General features: G+C 52.8%; 2 protein-coding genes across 11 annotated transcripts in view; one reads left to right on the forward strand and one right to left on the reverse strand.

Moving 5' to 3' along the window:
• The window catches only part of Plekha4 (pleckstrin homology domain containing A4), a 40279-nt gene extending 34990 nt beyond the window's left edge, over nucleotides 1-5289 (reverse strand). For 7 of the 10 annotated variants that reach the window (XM_029569273.1, XM_029569278.1, XM_029569275.1 and 4 more), the window contains exons 1-3: nucleotides 4963-5289; nucleotides 4390-4479; nucleotides 2397-2504 (exon numbers count right to left, since the gene is read on the reverse strand). In XM_029569273.1, coding sequence (XP_029425133.1) covers nucleotides 2397-2504; nucleotides 4390-4473 — 192 coding nt within the window. In that variant the 5' untranslated portion in view covers nucleotides 4474-4479; nucleotides 4963-5289. The remainder of the gene's footprint in view (nucleotides 1-2396; nucleotides 2505-4389; nucleotides 4480-4962) is intronic. The other 3 variants (XM_017801106.2, XM_029569274.1, XM_017801105.2) reach the window with 1 other exon arrangement.
• A 2004-nt stretch (nucleotides 5290-7293) lies between these two features.
• Nucleotides 7294-10977, forward strand: Ppp1r15a (protein phosphatase 1 regulatory subunit 15A). The gene is made up of 3 exons (XM_008845012.3): nucleotides 7294-7514; nucleotides 8485-10138; nucleotides 10558-10977. The coding sequence occupies exons 2-3, from the start codon at nucleotides 8489-8491 to the stop codon at nucleotides 10909-10911; spliced, it is 2004 nt and encodes a 667-aa protein (XP_008843234.1). The 5' UTR covers nucleotides 7294-7514; nucleotides 8485-8488; the 3' UTR covers nucleotides 10912-10977.
• Nucleotides 10978-11971: the final 994 nt, after the last annotated feature.

Raw genomic sequence — 11971 nt, forward strand, 5'->3', positions numbered from 1 at the left:
CCAGATATTTGCCCCTTCCCCCCACTGAAGTAAATCCCAAGGTGTGGGACACCTCAGCCCCAGGACTAGCCTCTCATCACACTCCTATCCTCATTCTCTTAAAGGACCCCTCCCTATTTCCCAGCAGATCCCAATACCCAATTGCACTCAAACACCGCTATGGACTTAAGCCCATAATTCAAAGGCTTATGAGAGCTAACCTCCATAAACCCACTCACTCTCCATATAACACTCCCATTCTTCCAGTCCTCAAGCCTGACGGCTCCTACCATCTGGTCCAGGGTCTCCGGCTTATTAATTCAGCAGTTATTCCCATTCACCCAGTGGTTCCCAACCCTTATACTCTTCTTTCTCATATCCCCTCCTCCACCATTCAATTTACCATCTTAGGCCTTAAAGATGCTTTTTTTTTTCAATACCCTTACCCTCGGACTCTCACAACCTCTTTGCATTTACCTGGGAGGACCCTGATACTGGAATGGCTTCCCAACTAACCTGGACTGTACTGCCCCAGGGGTTTCGAGATAAGCCCTCACCTCTTTGGACAAGCTCTAGCCCAGGATTTAACTTCCCTAGTCCTTAACCCCTCCACCATCCTACAGTATGTAGATGACCTACTTCTTTGCTCCCCATCTCTCTCAGTCACCAAGGCTCACACAATAAAACTCCTTAATTTTCTGGGGGACAAGGATTATAAGATATCTTCAGCTAAGACACAGCTTTCTCTCCTTCAAGTCAAGTACTTGGGGTTCCTTCTCACACCTACATCCCACTGTTTAAATATAGATAGAACAAATTACCTAAGGTCTTTAAAGCCTCCCATAATCAAGGAGGGAATTCTATCTTTCTGAGGCATTGCAGGGTACCTGTGCACCTGGATTCCTAATTTTGCCATCTTGGCAAAGCCGCTCTGTGAAGCCTCTAAAGGAAGCTTCCCTGAGCCTCTTGACCCCTTAGGGCCCATTACAGCCACATTTTACATTATTCAGGAAGAACTCTTAAAGGCACAGGCTCTAGCTCTCCCTAACCTGGAATATTAATTTCTTCTCCACATGACTGAAAATAAGGGCCAGGCATTAGGGTTTTGGGGACAGATGAGGGGCCCCACTTTTACCCCAGTAGATTATCTCTATAAAGAGCTGGATACCACCTTCCAGGGGTGGCAACCTTGTCTCTGGGCTCTGGCCGCTGCAGCACTTCTGGCTCAGGAGGGACTGAAGCTCACTTTGGGTCAGCCAATGTCTCTCTTTTCCCCACACCAGCTTAAGGATTTACTAACCCACACATCTCTTACCAATCTAGCTCCCTCTAAACTACAACTCTTTCATGTTATGTTTCTTGAAAACCCCTCCCTCTCCTTTGATTCCTGCCCTCCTCTCAATCCAGCTTCCCTCCTCCGTTCCAGTGAACCACTCACTCACTTGTGTCTGGAAACTCTTCAGGAACTCTCGTACCAGGATACCCTAATCTCCCCAGATCCCCTACCAAACCCAACCCTGACTTGGTTTGTGTATGGGAGTTCAACTCTCACCCCAACTGGGTCTCGCAGGGTGGGATATACCATAGTGTCTCTCACCAATGTCATCAAGTCAGGACCCCTGCCACATGGAACCACGTCACAAAAAGCCAAACTTGTGGAACTCACCAGAGCCCTGATTTTAGCCAAGGGACAGACGGTTAATATTTTTACAGATTCTAAGTGTGCCTTCCATATACTCCATCACCACGCCTCAGTATGGAAGGAAAGAGGTCTCCTAACAACCAAGGGAACCCCCATGACTAATAGACCTTTGATTCTTAAAATCCTGGAAGCTTCCTACTTCCAGACTAAAGTGGCTGTGATTCATTGTAGGGGGCATCAGCCTCTCACCTATTCCATAGCTAGAGGCAATGACCTAGCAGACAATAAATGCTAAGGAAGCCAGTATGACTCTCCCCCCTTCTGATAGTTTACATTTCTTGGCACCAACAGGAATGTCCCCTTCCTCTCCTGCACAGTAGTGCAGGAGCCTTCTGGACAAAAGGGCCACCCAGGGACAGAGGGATGGTTGCTTCTATCAGACAAGTATTGCCTGCCTGAGGGTTCCCTTCCCTTCCCTGACATCTTTCCCTTCCCTTCCCTGACATCCTTCCCTTCCCTTCCCTGACATCTTTCCCTTCCCCAAGGGAAGGGTGCCTCATGCGAAATAAATCTGTATCCCGCTGAGAATTCCATCTGTGCCTCGGTGCCTCCTCCATCCATCCACTCGCTCTCTCCCACTCTCTACCTATCAGATGGTGCCGAGACCCGGTGCCTCATCCGTCTGCTCGTGCTCTCCACCGCATGCTCTCTCTCTCTCCAACATTTTTATCTATCACCCAGTGTCCAGGAACCTCTGCCTTCCCCTCAACCCTACCTGCTTATAAAGCCAGCCTCGGATGTGCACAGGCAAGTTGGGGTCCCTCCGCAGCGCATTGTTCCTCTTCCCAAAGGTGTGGATCTTGTGGACTGCACGCGTAGGCTTCTGAGGACAGACAGGTATGGAAGGGAGGAGCAATCCTGAGACCACCTCCCAAATGGACTGCTCTTAGAAGCCAGGAAAGGTGGAATATGCCTGTAACCCCAGAACTTGGAAAGTAGAGACAGGATCAGGAGTTCGAGCTTATCCTCAGCTACATAGTGAGTTCTAGGATAGCCTGGGTTATGTGAGACCCTGTCTTAAAAAGCAAACATTTTTAGGGGCTGAAGAGATGGTTCAGCAGTCAAGAGCACTGGCTGCCCTTGCAGAGGTCCCAGGTACAGGTTCAGTTCCCAGCACCCACATAACAAGCTAATAATCATCTCTAAATCCAGTTCTAGAGGAATCAACACCCTCTGCTGGCATTGCATGAAATGGGTGCATGTTTACATACATACAAGTAAAACACTCATGCACATAAAAAAATAAGTAAATAAAAAAAATGAGGCCCAGCATCATGGCACACCTTTAATTCCAGCACTCAGGAGGCAGAGGCAGGCAGAGCTCTGAGTTAGAGGCCAGCCTGGACTACACAATGAGTTTCAGGCCAGCCAGTCCTACAGAGTCACCACGCAAACTTTTTTAAAGAGGTGAGCGCGCCTTTAATCCCTGAGTTCGGGAGGTGAAGGAAGGTCAGAAATTCAAGGTCATCTGGGCATGGTAGTGCACCGCCTTTAATCCCAGCACTCAGGAGGCAGACACCAGAGAATCTCTAAAATCTAAGCCAGCCTGGTCTACATAGGGAGTTCCAGGACAGCTGGGGCTACAGAGAGACCAAAAAAGGAAGAAAATTTGGCTGGGGATTTAGTTCAGTTGGTAAAGTGCTTTCCTGGCATGTATAAAGCCCTGAGTTCAAGCCCCATCACCACATAAAACAAGGGCGGTGATGCACATTTGTAATCCCAGCACTTCGGAGGTCGAGGCAGAAGTGTCAGAGTTCAAGGTCATCCTTGGCTACACAGGGAGTTCAAGTGGACTGACCAAGGCTAGGATCAAATCTCTGGACTCTGAACTTGGAAAACTGGACATGGGAGGAAAGGAACAGGGAGTAAGGTAAACTTACTTGTAGCCCAGGCTGTTATCAAATTCACTATATAGCCAAGGCTGGCTTCAAACTTCTGGTCCTCCTGCCTCTACCTCCTGAGTTCTGGAATTAGAGGTTTGCACCACTGTGCCAAATTTGGTTTGTTTAGTTTGACACCTGGGTCTCAACTTGATGTGCCAAAGATAACCTTGAACTTGTGATCTTCTTGCCACCACCTCCCCAGTGCTGGGATTATAGTTGTGCACTACCATGCCTGGTTTATGTAGTGCTGTGCCTTGTGCAAGCCAAGTTAGCACTCTACCAAGTGAACTACATCCCTAGTCCCTGGCTTGTTTTGTTGCGGGGGGGGGAGCTCTTGGCTAAGTAGCCAAGGCCAGCCTTAACCTCCAGATCTTCCTCTCCTGCCTCCCAAGTGCTGGGATGACTGGTTTTCACTACCCTGCCCAGGTTCTACGTGACACTTGTTATGAAAGTACCTTGGGGGAGGCACATGAGGCTATATTGACTTATTTGGGTTTCATTAGTGGGTGAGTTTGATGCCTATAGACAGGACATGAAGTCCCCTAGTCCTGTGACCTCCTTTCAGTTCAAGGTCAAGGAAACTTGTTCCTCTGGCTTAGAATTAGGAAAACTGGGAGGGATGGGGACAGAGCTGGGAGTGTCTCCAAATTCCCGCCTGCAGCTGATACTCAGCTTGGGACCCATCTGGCAGACCCCCTTCATTAGTGCTGTCCTTAACAAATGGAGTTCCTGGGGAATGGTGCAGAACCCACAAGGTAGGAAACCCAGACGGGGCAGCACAGAGCCACCCCCTTTCCCCAATCCCATCACAAAGCTCAGACAGACCTTGGTGCTCGGGCTGCTCAGTGAGGATATGGTGGAAGCGCTGCTGGCCAGGCTGAGGCTGCTCCGAGGTCGGCCCTCCTCCATCAAGAGCTTGGGAAGGGGAGAAAGAGAGAGAGAGAGAGAGAGAGGGGAAGAAAGAGGGGCTGTGTCTCTCTGATAATGGGGGCTGGGGACAGAGTTGGGGTCAGGGCTGGGAGGTCGGAGGAGGTGGAGGAGAAAGAGACTGTTGTTAGGGAATTGGGGGGTGGGGGGAGGCCATGACCACGGATCACATACCAAAAGTAGTGCCAAGAGAGGTGGGCGGCTCTGGCAGCTGCAGGGAGGGGGCAGCTGTCTGCAGCCCAGCCACAAGAATAGGGGTTTCTTTATGCCTGCCCACTGAGCTTTAGCCAGGAATGTGAGCCCCCTCTGCATAGAGGTCTCATCCCTTGCCTCCTTCCAGGTACCCCCAGGCTACCTGTCCTTCCTCCCATGTGAACCCCCAAACTGTCCTTGCCAACTCCCCAAACCAAGTCCTGACACACCAGGAATGTGTACCCAGGCAAATCCCTCCTAGCCCAGCCAGGGACTTACCCGGCTCTGGGGTTCCAGTGACAGGGGTTTGTCACCTCTCTTTGTGTCTCAGATGCTGCGTCTCAGAGTTGGTATCTGTCCTCACCTGATATTTGCATTTCTCTCTCTCTCTCTCCTCTCTCTCTCTCTCTCTCTCTCTCTCTCTCTCTCTCTCTCCTCTCTCCCCCTTGCAAGCCTATGTCACCGTCTGTCTCCAATATTTTCCTCTCCTAATCTCACCGTTCCTAACTCATTCTTCCCCCCTTCCCCACACACTCAGTCTCTTCCTCCCTCCCTAGCCCTGCAGCATAGCTGCTGTTTCCTCTCTTTCACATCCTCTTCCTCACTTTCCAAGTTTCTCTTTCCTCTGGGCTTTCCCTCTCTGCCAGCCGCCCACGCTGTCACCGTCTGTCTCCAATATTTTCCTCTCCTAATCTCACCGTTCCTAACTCATTCTTCCCCCCTTCCCCACACACTCAGTCTCTTCCTCCCTCCCTAGCCCTGCAGCATAGCTGCTGTTTCCTCTCTTTCACATCCTCTTCCTCACTTTCCAAGTTTCTCTTTCCTCTGGGCTTTCCCTCTCTGCCAGCCGCCCACGCTGCAGTCTCCCCTCCCAATCCTGGTTGTCCCCGCCCCTTCTGTCCTCCCCACCACAGCCTGACCCCTGACTCAGCTGCCCCCACAGCTGAGGAGAGGAGCTGGGGGCACCCCAATTCCTCCGTCCCCTGGATGCCTCACCATTTGGAACAGAACTTCAGTGAACCCCAGGGAACTGTTGTGATTGGGATCCAGCCATCTTCCAAAGGAAGGAGCCTTGTCTTTGGAGGAATGGGGCCTCTGATGGACTCCTGAACCGGGAGAGATGGGATATAGCCTGGCTGGTGGATGCCTGGGAAGGTATGAGCCAGAAATCACACCTCCTGGGCCCTGATGCTCTGTCCAAATGTGTGACTTTGACCAAATGGGTAGGGGATGGTCAGTACTAGTCCAGGAGGGAGGAGATAGCCAGAACTTGAGTTCTGGCCAGTTTCAAATCTCTCAGGTACCGGATGTGGTGCACACCTTTAATCCTAGTGAGTTCCAGGCCAGCCAATGCTACATAGGGAGACTGTCTCAAAAAACAAAAAAAAAAAACTTTTTGTTTTCCCGTTGGGTCTGGAGAGATGGCTCAGTGGTTAAGAGCACTGGCTGCTCTTATGGAGGAGCCAGGTTTGGTTCCAATCATCCACATGGCAGTTAACAACCACCCCTAACTCCAGTTCCCGCGACTCTGACACCCTCTGCTGGCCTCTGAGAGCACTGTACATGGTGCACTTACAAACGCGCAAAAAATAAAAATAAGTAAATCAAATCGCTCAGATCTGGGGGACAGTTCTGTTCTGACCTAGGACAACCCAGTCAGGAGGTAGACATGGTGCCCAGGTATATTTTGAGAGCAAGGCTATAGACCAGAGCTCCAGCGTAGCTCAATGGAAGAGCGTTGACCTAGCATGTGAGGCCCTGGGATTCATCCCCAGAAATACACACAGACGGACACACGCTCACAGACACACACGCCGGGTGTGTCTAGCCAGGTAGGGAAGAGGGGAGGTTTGAAACTGGGTCTCTGCATCTGGAATTTTAGTAGAGCCCCACCCCAACAGGAGGCGAGCCACCCAATCAGAATCTCAATTGGCATAAGCAGAGCTTTTGTATAAATTCCAGGCAGTGAGGAATGCCTGAAAACGCTGAGTCCGTTTACCAGTCGTTCATGCACAATTTATTGAGCTTATACTTGTAACCCCAGGCAGGCTGAGACAGGATTGTTAAGAGTTTCAGGCCAGCCTGAGCTACACAAGTTCAAGTTCAGCTGGGGCTGCATAGTGAGTTCCAGGCCAGCCTGGGGTACAAAATGAGTCCCTGTCAAAAGAAGTTTTCTTAAAAAAGCGAACAGTGAGCTTGGCTTAACCCCTTTCGTAGTGACTACCTCCTCTCCTGGTTCGCAGCCTGAGGACTGCACCAAGTTCGGTTTTCTTTTTAATCCTCCCCCCCCCCCCCAAAGCGCTGTGGACTGCCCCCAATTTGGTTTTTTTTTTAAACCCCCCCCCCCCCCCCAATAATATAAAATCTGGAACAAGAAAACAAACACAAAAGTGGCACGAGGCGTTCGGAAAACGGGCGAGATTGACGGCTCTCAGGGCTCGGGGGCGTGGCCGTGCTGGGAAAGGCCCGGTGACGTCACAGGGCCGGGACTCTGCCAGAAGTCCCGTGCTGTTTTCGCCCTTCCTTCTTTCAAGGGGTATTTCGAGGCCCCGCCTCTCCGGTGACGTATGCGGTGACGTCGACACGCAGGCGCCTCCGTCTATAAAAGCGGTGCGGGCGTCGCGGGAGTACAGCTACCCTGTTCCTAACTAGTGGAGGTTTTCATGCGAGACGCCGCGACCCCGCGTCCTTGTCGCCGCCGCCCGTGACCGCGAGTCCCCGAGCCCCGTGCCTGAGGGCGACATGAGCGCGCCGGCCTCCCGAGCCATCCCGACCCGTGACCGTTCCTGGCAGCTCGAGCCGGCGCTCCTGCCCCCGGGGTGACGCCGCCGGTGCGTGGACGTGGCGGGGGGAGGACGGAGGAGAAGGGAGATCGGGAGAGGAGAGAGGCCTGAGGGAGGACGACGCACGGAGGAGGCGGGAGACTGGGGAGGATTCTAAGGGAGGCGGCTGGGATCTGGATCCTGGGGAGAATGAGGAGGACTCAGGAGTCTGAGGGAGGACGCTGAGATCTGGATACCTGGGTCTGAGGAAGCCGAGGCTGGGGAGGACTCGGGAGGCTGAGGGAGGGAGGCTGAGGGCTGGACTTCTGCTTAGAGGGAAGGGGCCCTGGATGCTGGAATTCCTGGGCCTGGGTAAAGCAGTTTAAAGGGAAGGACTCTAGGGTCTGGAGTGGCCTGAGGCAAAGACAGGCAGGAGAAGGTATTGATGCATAAGCCTGAGGTCCAGCTCTTTAGGGGTGGCAGGTCAGGAATGCCCTGGCTAGGCTGAGTGGTGTCCGCCTGTAAGCTCGGCTACTTGAGAAGCTAAGGCTGGTTGATCAGAAGTTCCAGGCCAACTGGGAAATTTACCTAGCCATCTCATGTTCCAACATGACTGGGACTCAAGGAGAGAGTTTTTGCCCTAGCTTCAATCCCCAATGTGGCAAACAAAGATGCTTTAAGTTTCCAAATCGGGAAGGTTCTGGGACCTGATTTGTCATTGCTTAAGAGAGTGAGAACTGGGAGCTATTTTTTTCCCCAAAGGAAGCAAGTAAAAATCTTGGCCTCATGGGTTGGGTCTTCTGGGACTGAAGGGTGGGAAACTAGGCTCTTTGATCTAAGGATGGAGAACTGAGGGCTGGGATTCCTGGGTATTGAGAGACAAGAACCAAGGGTAGAGAGGGGTGTGGACAAGTCCTATCAAGAATTTGAGGCTATTTGTGTTGCTGCTGTGACTGTCCCTGTTGCTATGACTCAGGGCCATGCCTGATGCCATTCCCTAAGTAGCTTCTAAACTTAATTTCTTTTCTTTCTGGCCCAGACACATGGCCCCAGGCCCAGTACCTCATCATACCCTTCACTGGAGGGATGCCCACTCCTTCTACCTCCTCTCTCCACTGATGGGCCTCCTCAGCCGGGCCTGGAGTCGCCTGAGGGGCCCAGGAGTCCCAGAGGCCTGGCTGGTGGACACGGCAACAGGAGTAGGTCAGGGAGAGGCCAAGGGTCTGTCGATACCTCCCCTTGCTTCCCAGGGGGAGGGTGGAGAAGCAACCCAGGGCCCTTGCTTCGACCAGAGAGAAAATAGTTCCCCTGCAGAAACTTGGGGACTTTCAGATGATGGTGAATATGGTGAGAACCAAGGACAAGATGGCTCCAGAGAGCAGGAGCGGGAACACACAGCCAGCCTGCCTGCTCCACAGCCCCCAGGTCTGCAAGGTGCTGATAAGAGCCCTGGCGAGGTGGTGCCTGGTGAAGAGGGAGTGACTGAGCTGGCTTATCCCACATCACACCCAGACGTTTATCCAGCAGCCGAGAAAGAGGAGGATGGAGAAACCCTGAAGAAAGCAGCTTTCCAAGCCTCTCCTCAGCTCTCTTCAGGATCCACACCCAGCATCAGGGTGTATTGCCCAAGGGAGGGGGAACATCAAGCCACGGAGGAAAAAGGAGCAGAAAATAAAGCTAGGGACCCCCCCAGTTTCCCTTCATCTTCTGTCTCCCACCCTAGAACCTGGGCGTGCCCCTCTAGAGAGGGGCCTAAGCAAGAAGGAGAAGCCGATGCAGAGCCACAGAGGGCCGAGCACTGTCAGCCTTGTCAGAGCTCAGAGGATCAGGACAGTGCTGAGGCAGAAGCTGAGCCAGAGGGGGAAGCAGAGGGTTCGACTTCTTCCACCTCCGCTGGGAAGACCTGTGTGTGTTGGTCAGGAGAAGACACAGACGAAGAGGACTATCAGAACACTGAGTTGCCATCAGCTGAGGAAGACACTGAGGCCTCGTCTGTCCCTACAAGTGCCTTCCTGAAGGCCTGGGTGTATCGACCAAGAGAGGACACAGAGGAGGAAGACGACAGTGACTGGGGATCAGCTGAGGAAGAGGAAGACGCTGGGGCCTGGGTGTGTCAGCTTGGCGAGGACACTGAGGAGGAAGAGGCCAAGGATTTGGGGTCAGCTGACAGAGAAGGAGAAGCTGGGGCCTCTTCATCCACCCTCAATAGAAGTGCCTTCCTGAAGTCCTGGGTTTATCACCCGGGAGAGGACACTGAGGAGGAAGAGGACAGTGATTCTGAATCAGCCCAGGAAGACCAAGACGCTGAGGCCTCCTGTGCCACTCCCCCTACAAGTGCTTTTCTAAAGGCCTGGGTCTACTGCCCAGGGGAGGACACGGAGGAGGAGGAGGACAACTGTGAGGCACATGTGGCCTTGGATGCTTCAGAAGCCACTGAGGGAAGAGAAGCAGCTGAATCCCTCAGGGGTCCACCCCTTCAGGCCTGGGGCTGTCTACCTGGAGAGAAGACCCAGAGAGAGGGACTCGGGGAAGCAGAGCCCTCAGCATTCCATGTTGCCTTCTATTTACCTGGGGAGAAGCCAACCCCACCCTGGGCTCCTCCCAAATTGCCCCTTCGCCTACAAAGGAGACTCAGGTTGTCAGAAGCCCCCACTCAGGATCCAGACCCTGAGTCACCCCTAAATACTAGAAAGGTGAGTTGCCAACGGCCTGGATGTTGTCTGACATGGCTCACTTTGTAGCTCAGGAATTTGCAATCCTGGTACTGGGATTAGTGTGCCACCAAGCTGGGCTTTAAGCTTAGGGCATAGATTCTGAATCAGCAGGAGGAGGGGCCTGGAACTCCCTAAGGGGGCAGTGTTGCAGCTGGTTGCATAGGAACTCAGTTGGGAAGGCTGTGTTCACCCTCTGCAATCCTGTGTAAGAGGCAGGCCCCAGTGGGAGCTGGTGGCAGCTGTGGCCCACAAGCCAGGAAGCAGTCTGTGACCTCAGTGAGTCAATGACAGAGGTATGGGCAGGTGACTATCCAGATGCCAAGCGTTGTATGACTCACTTTTCCTTCTTTCTCTCCCACCCTCCCACGTCGGATCCTTCTCTGCCTGTCTGTATCCAGGTACACTTCTCTGAGAATGTCACAGTCCATGTCCTCGCAGTCTGGGCAGGGCCTGCCCAGGCTGCCCGACGTGGCCCATGGGAACAGTTTGCCCGAGATCGAAGTCGTTTTGCCCGCCGAATTGCACGTGCCCAGGAGGAGCTGGGCCCCTACCTCACCCCAGCTTCCCGGGCCAGAGCCTGGGCACGCCTAGGAAACCCACCCCTTCCTCTGGCCCCCATGCCTGCCCTTCCAGAGACCTTGCTTCCCTCCTCTGCCCACCCCTCTCGGGCCCCAGCCCAGGCCACACCCTCTCCATCATCTCCAGGTGAAACCCCACTTCCCAGCCCTGACCTCAGTGAGAGATGTGGCTAAGTCCAAGTAGTTTCCTGTTATTTATTTTGTGTTGGTTTATATAAGAAATAAAGCCTTTTGATTTGTAATGGAGTTTGTGGGTTTTCCTCTGGCATCTCCTTAACATGTTACTAAGCTTTGGATAGAAAAGGTTAGATCTAGGGGTCTGCCTCCCTCTAGGGGGTCTGTCTCCACACAGCTGAGTTCCTCAGAACTTCCCCTAGTTCACATTTAGGACTCCAAGCCAGGTGTGTATGACTCAGGCCTGTTATCCCAGCACTTGAGAGGCAGACACAGGAGGATCTTGAGTTTGAGGTTCACTGGGGCTAAAAAGTGAATTCAAGGCCAGTGTGGGCTACACAGATTGTCTCCAAAAATAAAGGGCTGGGGGTTGGAGAGATGGCTCAGTGGTTAAAGGCACCGGATGCTCTTGTAGAGCACCCAAGTTTGGTTCCCAGCACCCATATAGCAGCTAACAGATCCTAACAACCAGCAGTAACTCCAGGAGATCTTCTGATCTTCAAGGCATGCACATGGTATACCTACATACATGCAGACAAAACACTCATACACAAAAAAATACAAGGGGCTGAGCCAGGCATGGTGGCGCACGCCTTTACTTCCAGCCCTTGGGAGGCAGAGGCAGGCAGATCTCTGTGAGTTCAAGTCCAGCCTGGTCTATATAGTTCTAGGCCAGCTGGGGCTACAGGGAGACCCTGTCTCAAAAAAGACCAAAAAAAAAAAAAAATGGGGGGTCAGTAGCTCAGCTGGTAGGGTGCTTGGCTACCATGCTTAAAGCCCTGGGTTCCATCCCATCCCATCCCATGGAATGGGTTCCATTCCATGCCTGGAATCCCAGCTCTTGGGAGGTGATGGCAGATGACCAAGTTCAAGGTCATCTTCAGTGAGTCCCAGACTAGCCTGGACTATGTGAGACCCTGTCTGGACACATAGCCTGGACTATGTGAGACTATGTGAGACCCAAATTTTAAAAAGGGGGACCATAGGGAGACAGGCATGGTGGCACACAACTGTAATCCCAGGACTGTGAGGCTGAGGCAGGAGGATTGAGTTCCAGTGC

Source organism: Nannospalax galili, unplaced genomic scaffold, assembly GCF_000622305.1.
Source record: "Nannospalax galili isolate Female #2095 unplaced genomic scaffold, S.galili_v1.0 scaffold960, whole genome shotgun sequence".
Taxonomy (NCBI): Eukaryota; Metazoa; Chordata; class Mammalia; order Rodentia; family Spalacidae; genus Nannospalax; species Nannospalax galili.